The sequence below is a fragment of the Gastrolobium bilobum genome, unplaced genomic scaffold (assembly GCF_033153095.1).
Source record: "Gastrolobium bilobum isolate Gb01-03AN ecotype WA unplaced genomic scaffold, APGP_CSIRO_Gbil_v1 utg1220, whole genome shotgun sequence".
Classification (NCBI taxonomy): Eukaryota; Viridiplantae; Streptophyta; class Magnoliopsida; order Fabales; family Fabaceae; genus Gastrolobium; species Gastrolobium bilobum.
Window position 1 is genome coordinate 44,068 of NW_026900131.1, and position 22,152 is coordinate 66,219.

At 36.9% G+C, this 22,152-nt stretch overlaps 1 protein-coding gene across 1 annotated transcript; it reads left to right on the top strand.

Moving 5' to 3' along the window:
- The first annotated feature begins 542 nt into the window (after nucleotides 1-542).
- On the top strand, nucleotides 543-16,583 carry LOC133295453 (dihydrofolate synthetase-like). Its single transcript, XM_061494294.1, has 13 exons — nucleotides 543-747; nucleotides 3,566-3,702; nucleotides 3,850-3,916; nucleotides 5,454-5,745; nucleotides 5,971-6,068; nucleotides 6,198-6,348; nucleotides 11,435-11,497; nucleotides 11,746-11,907; nucleotides 12,610-12,801; nucleotides 14,353-14,452; nucleotides 14,875-15,006; nucleotides 15,319-15,450; nucleotides 15,993-16,583. Exons 4-13 carry the CDS (start codon nucleotides 5,464-5,466, stop codon nucleotides 16,343-16,345), a joined length of 1,665 nt encoding a protein of 554 aa, XP_061350278.1. The 5' UTR covers nucleotides 543-747; nucleotides 3,566-3,702; nucleotides 3,850-3,916; nucleotides 5,454-5,463; the 3' UTR covers nucleotides 16,346-16,583.
- Nucleotides 16,584-22,152: the final 5,569 nt, after the last annotated feature.

Here is a 22,152-nt window from a genome sequence, read left to right on the forward strand (position 1 = left end):
CCCTAGGGGTGTTTATCAACCGATCCAAACTGATGCAAACCGCAGTAACCGAACCGAAAAATCGATAACAAAAAAAAAATCGCAAATATTAACTGAATTGGATCGGTTTTCGATTTGAATGTTAAAAATCGATCCAAACTTATTTTCTACCAAATTGAGCCTATCCAAAATAATAGCCCAAAATTATAAACCCACCCATTAGCCCATCAGTTTTGAATTGAAACGCAAAAAAAATTCTAGAGTAAATACTCTTTTTGTTCCTCAGCAAATTTCACGATGCCCGCTTTAGTTCCTATCACCTAAAAAGGCTCATTGTGGTCTCTAAAAAATTTAAAATGGACCCATTTACTTAAAACTGTAGTCCTTCACAAATTCAAAAAAAACTCATATTAGTTCTTAAAAAAACTAAAATGAATCCATTTTGAATTTTTTAAGAATCACGACTTACCTTTCTATTTGCTAGGAACTAAAATAGCCATCTTAAAATTTGCTAATTACCACATTTACTCAAAATTCTAAACCTAATCCGAATTTACGCAGAAAAACGCATCCGTGGGTCTTGCCGTCTTCGTCTTGCTCCCTTAGTCTCCCACTCTTCTCGCAGTCGCTCACGGCTCACGGCTCACCTCACTCACAGTCGCTCACAGGCTCACTTCGCTCACAGGATCACAATCTCACAGTCTCACAGTCGCTCACGGCTCACCTCACTCACGGCTCACCTCTCTCAGTCTCTCACTCTTCTCCAAGGTAAGACCTTTTTCCTCAGAAATCTTAGAACAGAGCATAATTATCATATATTCTGACGTGGTGTTCTAGACGTTTCCCTAAATTCCCCGTCTTTTTGTTTTTTGATGTTGGTTTCTGTCTGCTTCATATAGATCCATTAGCTTCCCATGTGTACGGGGATGTGACTTGCTTTGAATTAGAATCTAACCGCCTTATAAGTTTGTAAATTTCGAATCTTTTAATGTGGGAGTATTGAATTTCGATTTTGGAATTGCTCTAACGCTGTTCTGATGTGTTTGCTATGTGATGCTGGATGTGGACAGTTGATCCGTGTACTAAGTCATGGTCAGTCAGTTTCCTAGATTTAACGATGTTGAGATTGTTTGCTTTTAGTTACTCCTCAAGGGTGTGTATCATATTTGACATTAAGGAGTTATCAGAAAATAATATTGGTTCATCTGTGAGATTTGTTTTCAGATTGGTTGTTGTGAAAGGCCTAGAAATTGACTGTATATCATTTTTTTAAAAACCGTGTGCAGATCTTGCAAAAGGGGACCTCAAAAGCTGAACCCAATAACAAATTTAGCCTTCAAAATTTTGGTAGTGAGTGAAAGTCGAAGCTGACAAGGATTATATTGTACTTTCTGTCTTATTGTTTGCTTGTATTTATGTATGAGTGCCTTCGAGTTGTTCGAGTAGGTTGAGATGCAGAGGACCACCCAGCAGAACTCATTTTTTTTCTAAGTACAACTGATCTCTAGTCTTTTAGGTTTTCTCCTCATATGTATTTAGTATTTAGTTCCAATCAGTGTTCCCATATTCTGTGTTCATGACTTTCATATCGCAACAGTAATGTGTATATATGTGCCTATATGCATTTGAGAAAACTTTCACTAAACTACAAAAAACATCTATGTACATGATTTACTTAAAATAACAGTCGGTATAATTAATAGAACGCAACACATATACTGGTTTACTTTCCTAATTTAAGAAATAGTATTTGAATAATCATTACTATCAAGTATATGAAGACTTATTACTACGGTATTGCCAAAAATTTCTGCTACTACCAATACAAAGGATCCATGATAGTACTACTCATTTTATCTAAAAATAATTCTTATAAGTTCTGTTTTTTTTGGCTTTTCAAAAAACCGAAAACCGATCCAATCCAAACCGAAAAAAATTGAATTGGATTGGATCGGATTTGAAAAAAAATTCAAACCGATCGGATGATTAAATGATCAAACCGAAGGGATTGGATCAGATGATTTTTTGCTTCAAAACCGATCCAATCCAGACCGTGAACACCCCTAGTTAACCCCATAATAGTAAGGGAACTAAGAAAGTATAAACCCTAAGGCTACATTATAATTTTTTAGTTATTGACATAAAGCCAAGTATAAATTCTTAGTACATTTTTTTCTGGGCCCAAAAAAATAAATGGAAATTACCTCTTTTAGGGAGAAGTTTTTTTTGGACCTGGACCATGATAGTCCCTCCCAAAATAGAAAAAAAAAGAGATTGAAAAGAAAAAAATCAAAAAAAAAAAGGGGGAAATAAAAGAAAACTTTTCATTTATGAAAAAAGAGACCATTGAATAAGTAGGCGTATTAAATTTTTTCTTATAGATTACATTAATTGTAGTTTTTTATTAAATGAATAAACATTTTTTTATTTATAAAATTCATATATAAAAAAAAGTATACAACGTACTAAAATTTAAAGAAGAAACCAGGGTTTTTGTTAGGGTTTTCAACCCTTCTTCCCCAACACACTCAACCGACGACGATCCATTCCAATCCAATCCCTATGAGTTGTCTCGGCGTAATGGCGGCGGATCTGCTTCTAGCATCGGGCGAGATGCTGGACATCCTATCGCTTCAATCAAAGATGAAGTGCGACCCTGAAGGCTACGAATCGGAGCTACTGCTTCTCAAAGGTCAATTCAACTCGTCGCTTGAACTCTTTCAGCAAAATGCCGCAATGAACTTCACCTCCAGCATCGGCATTGGCCGAGACCCTACCATCGCCAAAGAACTCGGCGAGAAGGCCAATCTCCTCGCCCAAGTCACTCCCTTCTACTCTAACCACCTCGTCGATTTCCCTCAAAAACTTGCCGATTTGCTTCGCAGCTCCGCGCGCACTCTACCTTCGAAGCTTCGCTGCGCCCTCGCTGAAGCTCTTACCCTTTTTATTAATCGAAAGGTTTTTGCATTCGATTCAATTTCCTTTGTGAAAAAATAGTGTAGTTTAGTGTAGTGTCGTGACTTATGTAAAATCTCCAAAGCACCGATACGTGAAATCAGAGGAAAAATGAGTGTCGGACACAGACACGTTCCGACACGCACCCGACATGTAATTGACTTTTTTCGACACGTTGACTATCCCGACACGCGACTTTGACCGTGTCCGACACGGTCAAAGGGTACAAATGTAAATTTTTTGACATTTTTATAAAATTAAAATAATTTAAAAAAAAAAAAAAATTAAAATCGAATGTTTTGAGCCCTAAATCAAACCGCTCGGACTCACTTCCATCGTTCTCCGTCGCTCACCTAGCCGTCCGTCAGTGCCAGTTTCGAGGTGTTAACCAACCCCTCAAATTTATTGTTCTCCACTGTAAGTTATCTCCTGGACATAGCTTCGGTCACCATCATCGTAGCTTTGCAGTTTCCAGGTGTGTTCTTTGTCTCTCTTGCAACTAGTTTCTGCAATATTTTATCTCATGCTCTTCCTTTTGTTCTTTCTTATGATATATGGACAATATTATTTATGATTAGCATACTTTTTATTTTTTTCTGTTGAGAGATTTTGAAATGTATCAATTTCATAGCATTCTCAACCAATGCTAAAAGGATACAACTCGGTGGGTAGTTTCCAGTCGTTCGTCCCTCACCTAGCCATCTGTTAGTGCCAGTTTCCAGCCGTCCATCCCTCACCTATACTTGTTGGCTATACACACAGACACAGGTATGATTTTATTGTTTGAAAAATTTGATGCATACAACCTGTTTGTATTAATGGCTGAGAGTCCTACAAACATGATATTACGTGTGTTAGTCCGACACACCATAGCATGTGACTTAGTGGTAAATGACAATTTGGGTTGCATTGCAGGGCTGAGAGAATCTGACTAGTTCAACAGAGCTCGTGCTTGAAGCTTCAAGATATCCCGACACACCAGGTGCTGCACCACCTACTCTATTTGTGTGCTTTCTATTGAATGTGGCTTATCCTCTTGTTTTTACCCTTTTATAACCTTTTCTTTCTAGTTGATTCATAACATTACCGATTGCCGAACAAGGATGTGGGTGATAAAAGTTCTCTTGATTTAATTTTTCCTAAATAAAAACCCAACACAATAAAAATAAAATAAAAAAGGAATCAATAGAACATGATAAAATCCTCGTTGTTTAATTGGCTGAGTTGCATGTTCTTAAATGATCATAGGATTTCAGAACTAGAAAAGACTATGTCAATGGGATTACTCATTGTGCTGAACACTTGTATATTTATGTGCGTAATCATCCAATAAAGACTGCTTCCACAAACTATGATGTGAAGATCCACCTCATATGCAACGAAGTTCACACTACATCCTTTTTGTTCTTTTCATCATCTATGTATAAGTTGTTTGTTCTTTTTAAAATAATTGAAAGCAATATCAGAACAATATTAAGTTTAGATGATTGTTTAGATGGCTGATTCCAGGATCATAACTCACGAGTAATAAATAGCCATTCAAATAAATTTTTAATGGCTCATTGTTTAGATGGAAGGCATTTTTAATTATGTAGTGCTTAGTGCTTACTCTAGTCATTCAAATAAATAGCCAAAACTAATAAGGTCCATGTTTATTTTTAATTTTTTTCACAATCAAAAGTTAAAATCTTAAATCCATCTATTTATCAGTTGAAGCTCAACAGATTTATAATTTAGATTTGAGTGGTTTGGAGGCTTTTTTTTCATCTTAATTTTTTTATTATTCAAATGTGAGTGAAATCCCATTAGTTAGATTATGATTCCTGCCTTTGCCATTGCAATAGTTTCCAAAGAACCCCCAAGAGCTTAAGCTTAACAGTATATCGTCAACGTTTTTTGTCTTAGATGGGAGTGACAATCTGACCTATTCTATAATTTTCTTAGGGCATGTTTATGCACACTGCACAATATAGGATAAGGCACACACTTTTCTTGAATATGCGAATCTGTTGGGAGTGACACGTGGTGAAAATACACCGACATAGGAAATACTTTCCCACACACTCGTAATTTTCATTTTTTATATTTTTTTTACACCCAGATTTTCTTTTCTTTTTTATTTGTCTTTTTTATAATGAACGTTGCTTGTAAGCTGTGAACACAAAGCTGAAAGTGAAGGAGAAAATGACACGTCAGCAAACTTGTCAAAGAATGGATTTCCTTTAAAATATTAGATGAAAATTTTATGTCATATAAGTTGTCATAGTTCAATTTATTTTTTTAAATCGAAATGAATTAATTTTTGACATTTTATTTTTGAACTTAATACAAAATCTGTAATTAAGGAAGACAATAATCAATCTTAAAAAGAAAATCTGCATCAGTACCTTGGATAAAAACCAAACAGTCCAAATAACAGTGGTTTAGAAGATCCTTATTATTCCTTAGTCGTACATTTACTAGATAGACAAGAATTTTTATTAATCAGAGCAAGTGACTGAAATTAAGAATTTTGACAGCAAGTGAACTATGCTGGTGCTTCCCAGTGGAAACCTCATGCTTCTCCATAGCAGAACATTAATTTCCTCGATACATAGAGGAATCACAAGGCAAATGGGTTTTACTCGAACCCTCTGTTCGCACCATGAGGACCCAGAAATGAAAGACTTAATGAATTACATTGATTCCCTGAAAAATTATGAGAAATCAGGAGTGCCCAGAGGGGCAGGCACCGATTCTCAAGAGGGGTTCGATCTTGGTAGAATGAAACGCCTGATGGAGCGTTTTGGTAATCCTCACTCCAAATTCAAGGTTTGATTTATCTCTCAACAAATTTTTCATATGGTTTTTATTTTAAAGTTTATCTTTTTTTTTTCACCTATATTTTTTAATTGGACACCAGCTAACTCTCGAAGTTAAAACGAGCATGTTCTGGGTCATAAGGGCATTTTGCATTTTTGTAGTACTTTCACTCACTCTTATGCAGTTGAAGTAAGCAATAATAGTTGTTTAAATTCTAGGTTACTCCAATTATAGGCTGTTCATATTGCTGGGACAAAGGGAAAGGGATCAACAGCTGCTTTTATATCTAATATTCTGAGGGCAGAAGGTTATTCTGTTGGTTGTTATACTAGGTAAAGTTTCTTTATCATTGAAATAGGTTTTGCTTTTGTGTAACTGTTGCTACTTGCTATTTCGTTTGCTACAATAGCTTCTTTACAATTTGTACGTCATTGATGACAGGCTTTATTTTTCTCAAGCAGTCCACATATCCGGACTATCAGGGAACGCATTTTACTAGGAAGATCTGGGGATCCTGTCTCGGCGAAATTGTTGAACAATCTTTTTCATAGGATCAAGCAGGATCTTGACCAAGCAGTGAAAGAGGAAAATGGTTGCATAAGCCATTTTGAGGTATTGAATATTGAATCTCATCAACGTCTGAATTTTGTCAAGAAATTGTTGTGCTATCATAAGGAGTTGTTTTGATTAGAGTCCATGGATCAGTTGAAATTATAGAGATTTACGTAGAAAAAGAAAAAAAAGAGATAACAAACTATGAATAGTTGAATATAATATTTGTATATGGTGTGTAATGATGTGTTATGATGCAATACAGAAGTTAAAAGATTAAGCTCTGATTAGTAAGTTTATACTAATAGAAGACTCTTGATCCTAATTAAACAAAGAAACAAATCATGAAATACATATAATGAAGAAAAGAAGAAGTGGAAGAAGTGTTTTATCTGAATAATACTTTCTTAATTCATTGAGAGACCCAATGGGTCCTTTTTATATTGAGTACATCCAACTACCTCAACTACTACATCCAACTACCTCAACTACTTTAATAAATATACAACCACCAACTACATCAATAAATACACAACTACCAACTAGATATACAACTACCAACTACATCAATAAATACTATCTAGAATATTTTACATATTCTACACTCCCCCTCAAGTTGGGAGATATATATTGATCATTCCCAACTTGCTGATCAAATTCTCAAAGGTCGGCTTAAGTAATCCTTTGGTGAGGATATCCGCCGTCTGTTCCTTGGTAGGTATATATGTCAAGCATACACTACCGTCTTCTAATTTCTCTTTGATAAAGTGACGATCGACTTCCACATGTTTTGTTCTGTCATGATGAACAGGATTTTGAGTAATGCTGACAGCAGCCTTATTATCACAATATAATCTGATAGGTAGGGAATAAGAGATCTTCAGCTCCTCCAGAAGCCTTCGTAACCAAATTCCTTCACAAATACCATGGGCTAGAGCCCGAAATTCCGCTTCTGCACTGCTTCTTGCAACAACAGTTTGTTTCTTACTTCTCCAGGTCACAAGGTTTCCCCAGACATAAGTACAATATCCTGAAGTAGATCTTCGGTCCATTGCACAGCTAGCCCAGTCTGCATCTGTATAGATTTCAATCATCCTTTTGTGCCCCTTTTTAAAGAAAATTCCTCGACCAGGGGTATTTTTGAGGTATTTGAGAATTCTATAAACAGCACTAAGGTGTTTTTCCTTAGGAGAATGCATGAATTGGCTAACCATGCTCACAGCAAAAGCAATATCAGGACGAGTGTAGTTGTTTTATAGATTAATTTTTCCACTAGTCTCTGGTACTGCTCCCTATCAACATCTTCCCCGTCCTCAACTCCCATCTTGATATTAGCTTCAATTGGAGTCTCTGCCGGCTTGCACCCAAGCATACCTGTTTCTTGCAACAGGTCTAGAATGTATTTTTTCTGAGTTAAAGAAATTCCTTCCTTACTCCGAGCAATTTCCATGCCAAGGAAATATTTGAGAAATCCAAGATCTTTTAGTTCAAACTGGTCAGCTAAACATTTTTTTAAAGAGGTTATCTCCTCGCTATCATTACCAGTGACAATTATGTCATCAACATAAACGATCAGAATAGCAATTCTTCCTTTGTCGGAGTGTTTAAAAAATAAAGTGTGATCAGTCTGAGCTTGGGTGAACCCTCTTCCCTTAACAACTTGAGTAAATTTCTCAAACCATTCTCTGGGAGATTGTTTAAGTCCATAGAGAGACTTCTGCAACTTGCACACAGAACCATCCCCTTTTTCAAAACCAGGAGGTGGATCCATGTAAACTTCCTCATGGAGATCACCATTCAAGAAGGCATTCTTAACATCTAACTGTTGCAATGACCAATCAAGGTTGGCGGCAAGAGATAGCAGAACGCGGATAGTGTTAAGTTTGGCAACAGGAGCAAATGTCTCCTGATAATCTATCCCATGAGTCTGAGTAAATCCCTTAGCAACTAATCTGGCCTTATACCTATTGATGCTATTGTCTGCATTGAATTTTATTGTGAACACCCACTTGCAACCAATAGTTTTCTTTCCTTTAGGTAATGTCACAAACTCCCATGTTCCATTTTTTGTAAGTGCATCCATTTCTTCTAATACTGCATTCCTCCATTTTGGGTCATCAAGTGCTTCTTGGATATTTTTGGGTATCCTGGTACTATCTAACATAGTGTTGAAAGCACGAAAACCTGGAGACAACTTTTCATATGAGATATAATGGGAAATAGGATGAGCAGTGCAAGATCTAGTACCTTTTCGAAGAGCAATAGGCATATCAACGTTGGTTGTACTAGTACATTCAAGTGGGTTGCTGGAACAAGGACTCGAGTCAGGATCCTGGCAGTCTAGAGTATCTTCATGTGTTTTGCGCCTGCTGTAAAATTTTCTCCATTTACCAGGAGGATCATTAGATTCAGGTATAGTTGCTCCCCCTGTTTCCTTCCCAATAACTCCACCTGTTTCCAAAGGCCAAGGTAAGACAGCAACATCATTTGGTTTCCCAGGCTTATCTTCATCCATACCAATACCAATAGACTCCCCCTGAAGAGAAGTTGGGGAAAAAAAGGATTGTGTCTCATAAAAGGTAACATCCATGGAAACAAAAACCTTACGGAGAGAAGGTGAGTAACACTTATAACCTTTTTGATTAGGGGAAAATCCTATGAAGACACATCTGATGGATTTAGGGTTAAGTTTGGACCTTTGATGTGGAGGAATATGCACAAAAACCACACAACCAAATATTTTGGGAGGAAGAGAAGAAAGAGCACTGAAAGAGGGAAAAGATTTAGTAAGACAGGATAAAGGAGAATGAAAATTTAGTACCCGAGAAGGCATCCGATTAATGAGATAACAGGCTGTCAAGACGGCTTCCCCCCACAGATATTTAGGGACATGCATCGTGAATAAAAGAGCTCGAGCAACTTCAATTAGATGTCTATTTTTCCTTTCAGCCACCCCATTTTGATGAGGGGTGTTAGGACAAGAACTTTGATGAATAATTCCATGCTGGTTTAGGTAATCTCCAAGAACTGAATTAAAATATTCAGTACCATTGTCTGTTCGCAGAATTTTGATAGAAGTCTGAAATTGAGTTTGAATCATAGCATGAAAGTTTTTAAAAGTGGATGCTGCCTCAGACTTATCTTTTAAGAGATATACCCAACATACCCTAGAATGATCATCAATGAAAGTAATAAACCAACGAGCACCCGAGACATTTTTTTCACGAGCAGGTCCCCAAATATCACTATGAATCAATGTAAAGGGAGAAGATTCATGATATTTCTTAGGAGAATAAGTGACACGAGAGTGCTTTGCAAGCTGACAAATATCACAAAGAAGGGAACTTGGCTTTTTATTGATAAATAAGTTCGGCAATAACTTCTGGAGATAAACAAAATTTGGGTGTCCCAACCTACGATGCCATAACAAAACATCATTACAGTCATCTGATAAACATAGAGAGTGGTTCGAAAAAATCTTCTTTTCACAATGAACATCTGTTAAATAGTATAGCCCTTCTTCCTCTCTAGCACTGCCAATCATCATCCCCGAGTCCTGTTCTTGAAAGATACAAGCATTTGCAGAGAACTTAGCAACACAATGCAACTCAGCAGTAAGTTTGCTAATAGAGATGAGATTACAAGTAAGAGAGGGAACATGAAGTACTGAGTTCAAAATAATATGCTCAGAAAGTTTAATGGATCCCTTTCCCGCAATAGTGGAGAAATTCCCATCAGCTGTTCTTATTCGTGACGGGTGATAGTAAGGGGTATAGGAGAAAAATAAGGTTGCATTACCTGTCATGTGATCAGAGGCCCCTGAATCAAGGATCCAACGATTACTACGTTCAACATGGAATGCCATACCTTTTTGAGCAACATGACTAGTTGCCTCAGCAGGTTGAGACATCAATTTCTGAAAAGACGAATTTTCAAAATTTTCAACGTCCATGGTTTTCTAACAACAGGTACCCAGAAAAAAGTTCCTCCAAATACGATTTTGACCCTCAAAACAGGAAGAGGGTTGCTCGCAAAAATCAATGAATGAGAGCAATCTTGGCTACAGTGAAACAGTAATTGCTACAGTAATGAACAGTACTGCTACAGTAATGAACAGTACTGCTACAGGTCTTCTGTGGGCTGGCTCAGAATCTTGTTCTGAACCTAATGGTGGCCTTGGTTTCGTGGTTGGAGGTGTCTAGATAAGGATTCTGGCTTGGGCAGTGGCTAAAACGAAAAAAAGGAATAGGAAAATGACTTAAAAATAAATCAGAACGGGGAAGAGACTGGAATATAACCAGCTCTTGATACCATGAAGAAAAGAAGAAGTAGAAGAAGTGTTTTATCTGAATAATACTTTCTTAATTCATTGAGAGACCCAATGGGTCCTTTTTATATTGAGTACATTCAACTACCTCAACTACTACATCCAACTACCTCAACTACTTTAATAAATATACAACCACCAACTACATCAATAAATACACAACTACCAACTAAATATACAACTACCAACTACATCAATAAATACTATCTAGAATATTCTACATATTCTAAATATAACTATATGGAAACCAATCCTAAGAGATAATCTAAGATACTCTAAATTACTCTAAGATACAAATCAAGACATTAAAAAGGACAAACCCCAGTGCACAAGTCTCCTTGACTTGTGAAAGTAGGGGTGAAGGTCGATTGTACGCAATCTTACCCTTGCATTTTTGCAAAGAAATTATTTCCCAGACTTGAAACCGTGATCTTCCAATCACAAGGTGTAACCTTATCATTGCTCCAAGGCTCGCCCTCTATCAAGATATTATGAGATATTTTCGCATATTCTAACATAATCAATTGAGAGTTTGGGACTTTGCGTATTCAGTTTTATTGATTGCCTAGCTCCCGTCTTTTGGAGACTGTTCCATTTCTTTCTTGTTATTGGTCAGCCTTATTACAATAAAAATTAATGAAGTTAATGTTTCATTATTTAGATATTTCTGCTTACACTTTCATAGCATTCTATTAAAATCCGGGTGGATATTTTGTATTTGTTTACTTTGTGGTTATATGGCTATTTCATGTATCAGAAATTGTGCAATTCACAAACTTTTGTATTTGGTAACTTCAATTACTTATGGAAACGTTCCAGGTTTTCACTACGATGGCATTCATCCTATTTGCTGATGAGAACATTGACATTGCTGTTATTGAGGTTAGTCATCTATTTCACTTCATCCAACAACTGCTTTATACAAATTTGATATAGGGTGATTCTTCTGATTGCACTGTTGTTACCTCCCCCAAAAGAACCTTAAGTTGATATTAACTTTAACCAGCCTCGCCTAGTGGTTGGGGCTTGGTGGTTGTTGTTTATGTTTGGCCTTTTCTTATTCACATTTAAATCCAAAAATTGCAAGATGGCCTAAACTATATTATCTTTATTTTTATTAAATTCTATAGGCTGGGTTAGGGGGCACACGGGATGCAACAAATATTATCTCCAGCTCTGGACTTGCTGCATCAGTCATAACCACTGTAGGTGAAGAACATTTGGCAGCTCTTGGGGGTTCTTTGGAAACTATTGCAATGGCAAAGGCAGGAATCATAAAACAAGGCCGCCCAGTTAGGTGTTTCTCTCTGTTGATCTCATTTACATATTAATGTGCTTTACTGAAATTGACAAGGTATAGTCCATTTCTCACGGACATTGGTACATTTTATAACTACAATTTTTTTTGAGTAAATTAACAAACTTTGATCCAATTCTTATATACATGACAAGATACAGTATTAGCTGCACCAGTATTATCTAGTCTTAATGCCATTACTCAATGTTTAATCAAAAAAATCATATTGTATTCAAATTAGCAAGAGAGGATGTGACCTCTATTTTCAAGAACTATCATATGTTTTGCATGTATAATTCTAGCATTTTCTGATTTAAAACAGGCCTGCCAAATTATGGTTGATGTGAAATATTCTTTTTGTTTGCTGTTAATCTAGAGTCAAGTAACCTTTTCTTAGACAAAGATATTCTAAAACGTTAGCTAAGTGTGAAATCGTGCATGTCGTGCTATGACATCTGTAAAACTTCGTTCTTTTCGGGATGAAGGTGGTCATTTCTTCTACTGATTTATCCTTGTTAATGTATAAACATATTATGAAGTTTCATTCATCAATTAGAAAACAAAATATAAATGAATTATTTATTTTTGGTTGGGTTTGGGACTTTTGGTACAGAACTTTGTTCTTTAAAATGTTATTACTCTAATATTGACTCTATTTTTTCCTTTAATTTTTGCTGACTAAAAAAATTCATTTCAGTTGGTGTTGGGTGGGCCATTTCTCCCTCATATTGAGCACATCATTCGAGATAAAGCAGTAACCATGGATTCACCTGTAGTGTCAGCATGTGATACAGGGAATAAATGTACTGTAAAAAGTTTCAGCATACACAATGGCAGGCCTTGTCAAATTTGTGATATTGTGATACAAGTTGTGAAAGATTCGAAACTGGTATGAACTTGTATTCTTTAGCTTTCAGTGTTTGTTTAGATAATGCAGTGTATGGGGACATACGTTGGAGCTGGCTGCTTTTGATGACCTGTGGGCACTGATTGCTTAGGATGCATCTTATAGACTTGGTTTGCAATTTTGGAGTTAACGTTGTTTAAACCTGACACAATCAAGCACCGTATGTGTTGGTAATGATTTAGCATAACAAATTTTATTGTGAATAATAAGGTTATCAAATCGCAATTCAAATCATGAATCGCCAAGCTAATTTTTAAATCGTGAATTGTATTGAATCGTAAGATTCAATTTCACAATTATAAAGCTAAGTTTTGAATTGTGAGCCGCATCTAATTGTGGTATTGTACGTTCCCATCTTTTTCCTGTGCGAGATCGTAATTATTTTACTCCCATTTGTTTGCAATGTTGCTTAAGATAACATGTGTTGATAATGGTTTAGCATAAGTTTTATTGTGAATAATAGTTGACAAGAGGCAGATGTAGGCCGAAGCTTACTTGGGGGAAAGTAGTAAAACAAGATTTAATGGAGTGAGATATAGATTGGCGGACAGTATGTCTTAGAAAGGAATGGAGAAAAGCTATAAGTATGGTGGAGGGTTAGACCCGCTGTTATTCCTATGTTCCAGATGGTCCCTTTTTAGTCATTTTCCCCTTCATTTCCCCCACTTCTTCTTGTCCCTTTCTTTTTTACTTTTATTTATTTATATATACATATATTTTTATTTTATTTTATTTTATTTTATTTTATTATTTTATTTGTGTATTTTTATTTATTTATTAATTTATTTTTTATTTTTTATTTTTTATTTTTTATTTTTTTATTTTTTTTTATTTTTTATTTTTTATTTTTTATTTTTATTTTTATTTTATTTTTATTTTATTTTTTTACTTTTTTTTCAACCGTTTTGTATCTTTCATGTGGGTTCATCTACCACCGACCCCAATTAATTTGGGATAAAGGTGTTGTTGATGTTGATGTTGAATAGTTGACAAGAATATGATTACGTGTTATTAAAGTAGGGAGTATAGTAGTATAACCTAGTAAATAACACACTTTTGAACTCTAATTGTAGTATCGTACATTCTCATCAATTTTCTCTGTGCGAGGACCTGATTCTTTTGCTCCCATTTGATTACAATGTTTCTAAAGATAACATGTGTTGATATTGGTTTAGCATAACAGCTTTTATTGTGAATAACAGTTGACCAGAATATGATTATGTATTACAAAAGTAGGCAGTCTAAAAGTATAGCCTAGTAAAAAAACTCTTGATTTTGAATTCTAATTGTAGTATTGTACATTCTCATCTTTTTGCTTTGTGTGAGGTCCTTATTGTTTTGCCCCTATTTGCTTTGTGTGTCATGGTATCTCATGTCTTATGTTGTATTATAACTTCTGAATGTTTAAAGAATTTGTGCACCCCATTTCTCTACCACCTTGGTATGCTATTTTAACAAGTTTTCTGTCTACGTTTTCATTGTTGATCATGGAAAAGTTTTATGAGCAACTTATGAATATAGCTATTCATGTAGTCCTGTAAGTTACTTGATGTGAAGCTGCAAATGCCTGGTGGTCACCAACTTCAAAACGCAGCAACTGCTACTTGTTTGGCACTGTGTCTTCGTAATTTAGGTACTACTTTTCTACCTTCTGCTTGGCCTTACTCTAAATGTGTGCCTTTTCTTTACTTAGATGAATTGAATTCCTATTCTAGTTCAGAAGTTACTTGAGGTTCAGATTTGTGGATTACTTCTAGTGAAGGTTTCTGTGAAAGTTAAAAGGCCTTCATCTCTGCCAAACCTTAGACTAAATACTTGAGTGGGGTATGTGGTATAATGCATCTTGCGTTTTTTTTAGACATAACATCAATTTTTTTTTTACTGCTCTAATGTAGTTGTTTTATAGTTTTTCCCTTTGGTCCATTCTCTTTTCTCATTACGACCATGACAAATCAAATCAAAGTCTTTGCATTGATTTATATTAACTTTTTTTTCTTTTTTCTTTTTGGTGATGTGACTTCCCCTTCATTTTCTCGTTGTTTATTGGATAATTAGGATGGAGAATTTCTGATGAATCTATTAGGTCTGGTTTAGAGCATACATATCTCCTTGGAAGGAGTCAATTCCTAACATCTGAAGAAGCTGAGGTATTAGGACTTACTGGAGCAACAATATTACTGGATGGAGGTTGACTATTCTGACTTTTCTTTTTGTTACCATGTGATAAACTGGTGACTTGAATTTTTTCAAAAAAGTTGGGCTTAATTGGTTCTGGAAAATTTCTAGAAAAACCACATGAAATTTTTGGAGGAAAAAAGTCTTGAAAATTTATATAATTTTCTTTTCCAGACTGGACACATACTTACTTAATATTTCATGTAGTCCTGCTCGACTCTATAATTTTTAATGGTATTGAGGGAATAGCTAAGAATTTTCTGGCTTGGTGCCACAAATACATCAGAACAAAAGTTTTGATTAGTTGTGCGATGTATGCTGTAGCCCACACCAAAGAATCTGCCAAAGCACTGATGAATACAATAATGATGGCGTTTCCCAAGGCTCGATTGGCATTTGTTGTTGCAATGGCAAGTGACAAAGACCATGTGGGTTTTGCTAGAGAGATTCTGTCAGGTAAAGTATGTTATTTTGATGTAATAATTTTATCAAAATATCATGTTAAAATAGAAGGGGAGCCTTGGCACAATGGTTAGTGTTGTTGCCATGTGACTCTCAGGTTATTAATTGGACAAATGCATAAGACATCAAATTGGTTTGGTTCCTTCAGACCTCTAAATTCTTGTGCATGCTTATAATGCCATTATTGGTAAAATGATTTACCCAATAACCTAGAGGTTTTTTGGCATGTCATTTCCGATTGATTGCTGGTTATCGATGTTGTTTATCTTGGTTCTTACATAATATTCTAAGGGTTTTATAAGAGTTATGTTGTAGGAAAAGTGATTGTGTTATGTTATAGAGATTCGTTTTGCGTGCCGGAGGTTTTTTTTTTTTTTTTTTCAAAAACTGCGAGCCCCACAAAATATTGTGTGTGTAAGAAACTTTTTGTGGTCATGTTAAATGACGAATGCACATATTCTAAAATGCAATATTTAGTTAAGCCTATTAAAGTAGTGTGTAATGACGGGTCTAAATGTGCTACTGCATTTGTTCAGGGCTGCACGTGGAGACTGTTCTTTTGACTGAAGCTGCTATTGCTGGAGGTGTAACTCGAACAACTCCAGCTTCTTTGTTGAGAGATTCTTGGATTAAAGCTTCTGAAGAGCTTGGTGTTGGGATTATTCACGATGGAATGGCAGAATACAGTGAATTATTAAAGGATCAGCCAGTAAGCTCTGCAAGCAATTTGGGTGATGGTAAGACCATACTGGCTACTGAGTCGTCTTTGAAGGGTTGTTTGAGAACTGCTAATAATATTCTCATAAGAAGCGGGAATGAAAAGGGTATTATTGTCATCACTGGATCTCTGCATATTATATCCTCAGTCTTAGCTTCTCTCGATGGTTAATGGCTTTTTATTATGAAGCTACTCAAACCGAATTTCTCAGCAATTACAAACCAAAAGTGAAGGCCCAGTAGAATCCTGAATGGCTTTATATCAACATTCCACAGCACTGTTTCTAGGCTTCATTTAATAAGTTATAATTACTGTGCAACAGTTCTCTAGGACTGGAATTTTGGATGGTGTTACATAAATGATCAACATTCAACAGCAATGTATTAAGTCTAGAATGAATATTTTATGGTCTTATCCGAGGCTTCTCTTGGAGCTTAATCAGCTTAAATTAATGTTTTTAAAATCAGGTCATTGAGCGGATGAAGGCACTGCATCACAGTTCATTGTTCTGGTGGTTTGAACCGGTGATAAATAGAAATATATTAATAATATTATGATAATCTAAGTAAAAACTTAACATAAATTTATTAGATATCAAGTTAGGAGAAATTTTAAATTAGCATAAAAGGATCATATTATATGTCCCGAAAGATAAAAGAAAAACAATATTAAGGCTAAATAAAAACTATCTAACAAATGTTACATGCATTAAAGTAGAAAAAGAATTATATTAGTGTTCTGAAGTTTTACATTAGACAATAAATAAAAATATTCAAGTATACTATAGGCATAAAGCTAATATATATATATATATATATATATATATATATATATATATATATATATATATATATATTGTGTGTAAGCTATGAAAGGTATGTACTAAAAAAACAAAAAAAATGGCTCCGAAAGGAACAAGCCATTTCTTACCTTGCTTAGACTGAGAGGTGGTTTTTCACCTGTCCATTGCTCCTCTAGTTTTATAGGTTGAACAAGTTGAACAAAAGGATTTTATTAATCTTATGCAATAGGAGATAAATATTTTCATATTATAGAAATAATTATGTGTGCGATCCATTCAATTATATAAAAAAAAAAAAAAAAAAAAAACAACACGAAAATCGATGATGTGTAGAAGAAAAAACACCCTTCAACAATATAAGAGTATATTTTCCCTTGAACAAAGGATAGATTTATCAACTTTTTGTTTAAACCAGACCGTTCAGGCTTATTTTTTAAAAGGGAAAATATACTCTATTATATTGTTAAAGAGTATTTTTCTCTTTTACTCATATATCAATTTTGATTTTTTTATATAAATGAATTGGTTCTGTTAGAGAATAATATAAATCATTAAAAAGACCCTTACCCAACACCTTAAGGTTTTGGGTTGAAGTGGTTCTTTACATGGTATCAGAGTTTGAGTGACTACAAGGTCACAAGTTCGATCCTCACCGCCCACCACTTTAAAGTGAAATTAAAATAAAAACACAAAAGTTAAACCAAAAATTGGCCCAGTGCAATATCCACGCTTCTAGCCCAAAGGGCTCTTGCGTGAAGGGGTATGTTAGAGAATAATATAAATTATTAAAAAGATCCTTACCTAACACCTTAAGATTTTGGGTTTTGGGTTGAAGTGGTTCTTTACAGGTTTCACACATAATTGTGTCTATAATATGAGAATACTTCTCTTCTATTGAATGAAATTGTTATGGACCCATATAAGGGGCCCATTAAGTGATAGGCCCAACAAGGGGCAATCCAAGATTTGAATCAGTAATAATCATGGATAGATATCCATCAAGGATACTAATCCTAATACGACAGCATAGCAAGCAGATATGGGCCCCTATTAGGGGCACCAAAGGCCCATCCATGCTACCGACATGTAACCTCTATAAATACAAGGTAAACCCTAAAGGTAAGGTGCACTCTCTCTCTTACTGTTATGCTGTCACTGTGCACACACACACACCCCATTGGCTAATGCCGTTATAGTATTCTGTGCACAATGATCTGCTTGACTCAAGGGTATCTCCTTCATAGATACTTTGGAGAGAGCACTAGATCCAAGATAAACATAACAGCCTATTGGGCTGGACATCTCTGTCCCAAGGACAGAACATTGGCACTGTTTGTGGGGAATTCTCCTTCTTTGAATTTGAAATTCCCACTAACCTGACGAGGGATGGCAATCCAAACGAGGAGCAGTAGTCAGCAGCCACCCCAAAATCAGAATCGATCGCTGGATCCGGTTCTGGAAGAGGTAAATCAGCCTCAACACCAGCCAGGAAACGACGTGGACTATGATCATGTCCATGTCAATGAGGACGTCTCAGACACCGCTTCAACTCCAGCGCGTCATGATAGGGGCGTGGCACCAATTATGATTCCAGTAAAGAATAACTCTCCCCATCATCCGAGGGATTTGACCGCACATGTGGCTCAATCGGCGGATCCAGATTTTCGGCTTGCCCAGAATGCGTTCGCTGCAATTATGCAGCGAATGACTGAGTTGGAAATCTCAATAACCTCTAAGGGCAAAAAGATTTTCAGGCGATACGGGAGGAGAACACCAGGGGAATGAGAGACCTGGAACAACGCTTGACGGGGGTAACCAGATCAGGGGCTAGGAGAAATGAAGGCCAGAATGCCAATGGCCGGGAAGGTAATCGCAACCTGGTAGTGCATCAGAATCGGATTACTGAGGAGAAAAACCGTGAAAGGCCCAATCTGGTGAACACGGTGAATCCGAGTTTGGAAAATCAGACAGTGGATGGTCAAAACGCTGTTGTGCTGACCTTACTCAAAACGGTTCAGCAGAAGCTAATGGGCAAATAGACCGGGATAGAATCCAACCCAACCAGAATGCACAGATCATCAGAGGGCGAGTGGAACCCAGTCAGTACAGAAGAAAATACAGTAGGGGGCAATATAACAACAACCCCTTCACTGGGGAGATTTTGAATGCACCCTTCCTAGAAGACTTTGATTTAGCACGTCTGCTGAAATATGATGGAAGTCAAGACCCACAGGTCCATATTGATGCTTTTGATACGGACATGTACATCCGAGGGATAGACGAGCCTCTTATATCTCGGATATTTGTCGTAACCCTGACTGGGGCTGCGCAGGCATGGTTCTCTACCTTACCTGCCAACTCCATTGGGTCTTTTGAGGAATTTGGGGAAAAGTTCCTCTTAAATTTTACAACAAGTAAGAAACACTCGAAGCCCGAGTTCTCACTCGGAAAGATAAATCAACAACCTGGAGAAACCCTCCAGAGATACCTAAATCGTTTCAAGGACGCTGCGTTGCAGGTGCCGGGTTTACAAGAAAATGTCCACGTACACCTCATTGTGGCTGGTTTGGATGGTACATCCAGGCTAGCCAAGTCGGTCTATAAAGACCCGGTGAAGACGCTGGAAGAATTCAAAACTCGTTTGAAAAAATACCTCAAACTCGAGCAAATGGAGATTGTCAATGCGCAATCTGACGAGGGCAAAAGAAGGAGAAGCCCGGCCCTAAAAGGAAAGGAACGAGTTGATAATAAGAAAAAGGAATCCAGGATCATAATCCCGGATGGCCGAGATCGAGTTGGGAGATTTGAGAAGTACACACCGCTGAATGCGCCACGCTATTAAATTTGGAGGGAAGTGGCGATGATGGAGATAAAGAAAGTAGAAAGACCTCGACCCATATTTGATAGAGGAGGTTTGGACAAGTTCAAGTATTGTGCTTTTATGACGGACCGGGACACACTATCGATCAATGATGGGATCTCCGAGATGCTGTGGAGAAATTCGTTAGAGATGAAAGGTTACGTCAGTACATGATCAAAACCCAGGGCTCTAAAAATAACAGAAGAAAATCGGGAAACAAAAAAAGAAGTAAAAGCCCAGTTCCTGAAAAGAAGAACAAGGAGAACAAGAATCAGAAAGATGATTCCACCCAGGATGAGTTCCCAGAAGCCGAATTTGACTGCAACGTAATTAGTGGAACCCTGGGGGAGGAAGAGACACTATCAGTGCTAGAAGAAAGTATTTGAAAGAGGTTCTCTTCATTCGAGATCGTCCTAAATTCAAGGAAGACCCTAGCAAACCAGAGATCCTCCTCTCTTGTATTTTACAAATGAGGACATGCATGGTGTGTTGCCAGGGCACGTAGACGGATTAGTCATTGCTGGAACCTTGGTAAATTATCGGGTTAAGAAGATTTTTGTCGATGCAGGGAGTAGTGTCGACATCATACTTTAGGATGCTTTAAAAAAAATGAACCTGGATGAGGAGGGTCTCAAGCCCTGCAAAACGAAACTGATAGCTTTTAATGGAGAGCATACACCTCATAAAGGCTACATCGACCTCAGGTTGACCTTGGGGACAAAAGAAGCGTTCAAATCAGAAAGGGTTAGATTCATAGTAGCTGATTTCCCGTCAGAATATAATATAATTCTGGGAAGACCAACCATACACCAGTGGGACATGCTGGTTTCTACAAAGCACCAGAAGATAAAAATGGTGAGCAGTAAGAATGAAATAATTATTATTTGTGGAGATCAAAAGGAGTCCAAGGGCTGCTACTTCCGTTAAAGAAAATGAAGGCGGATATTCGACTCCACCCCGGATTCACCCAGGGGATAAACTCGGCAAGAACACAATTCCTCAACACTCAAGGAAGTCGGTCAACGTGGTTGAACTAGACATGAGAGAGGAAGTAATCCGAGACCTGAGCCCGATGGAGAATTAGAAGATCTTGCATGGGGAAAAGAACCTGGTCAGTTTACCCGAATTGGTAAGACTATAGATCCTCGGATTAGGCAAGAGTTAGTCGGGTTCCTCAAAAGCAACATAGATGTATTTACCTGGAGATCATCAGAGATCCCAGGGATAGACTCGGCCTTTTGCTGCCACAAGTTGGAAGTTTACCCCGGATCCACACCGGTTTCTCAAAAGAAAAGGAAGTTGGGACCAGAAAGGAAACAAATCCTGGAAGAACATATGAAGGAATTACTGGATGCGGGATTCATACGGAAAATACAGTATACAACATAGTTGGCAAACATGGTGATGGTGAAAAAACCAAACGGGAAGTAGAGAGTCTGTACTAATTATACGGACCTGAACAAGGTCTCCCCAAAAGACTCTTACCCAATGCCCAATATAGACCAGCTGGTAGATAACTCGGCTAGATTTCAATTGATGTCTTTCATGGATGCATATTCTGGTTACAACCAGATTCCAATGTACCCAGGAGATCAAGAAAAAACTGCCTTTATTGCTGAAAAGGCCAACTACTGCTACAATGTGATGTTGTTTGAGCTTAAAAACTCAAGGGCAACATATCAAAGGATGATGAATAGGGTGTTTGAGGATCAGCTGGGAAAAATATGGAAGTATACATTGACGATATGATCGTCAAGTCATTTGATATGACAAACCATGTCCAGGATCTCGAACAAACTTTTCAAAAACTCAGAAAATATCGAATCCGTCTAAACCCTGTAAAGTGTGCCTTCGGAGTCCCAGCTGGAAAGTTTTTGGGTTTCATGTTAACCCATAGAGGAATTGAAGCAAACCCTGACAAGTGCAAGGCGGTACTTAACATGAAGGTGCCATAGAATAAGAAGGAGGTTCAACAGTTAACCGGACGATTAGCTGCATTAACTCGGTTCTTGCCAAAGTCTGCTGAAAATGCCCTCCCATTCTTTAAACTGCTAAAGAAGGAAGCAATAGAAGGCTGGAACCCGGAGTGTCAAGTCGCGTTCGAAAAAATAAAAAGATGTCTCGCAACTCCACCAGTGCTCTCTAAGCCAGAACCATGAGACATTTTAATCTTGTATCTGGCTGTGGGGAAAGAAGCAATAAGTGCAGTTCTGATCAAGGAAACTGATAAAAGCCAAGAGCCGATTTACTTTATCGGTAGAGCTTTGCAAGGTGCAAAGGTCAGATATCAAAGGCTAGAAAAAGTGGCTTTTGCTT

What these genes read in the sequence shown, in the direction of transcription:
- LOC133295453 (XM_061494294.1), top strand. Translation starts at nt 5,464, where the DNA reads ATGCTGGTGCTTCCCAGTGGAAACCTCATGCTTCTCCATAGCAGAACA. An exon ending in AACAATATTACTGGATGGAG is followed by an intron (nt 15,007 to 15,318) that starts GTTGACTATTCT and finishes TGTATGCTGTAG; the next exon opens with CCCACACCAAAGAATCTGCC. An exon ending in TGCTAGAGAGATTCTGTCAG is followed by an intron (nt 15,451 to 15,992) that starts GTAAAGTATGTT and finishes GCATTTGTTCAG; the next exon opens with GGCTGCACGTGGAGACTGTT.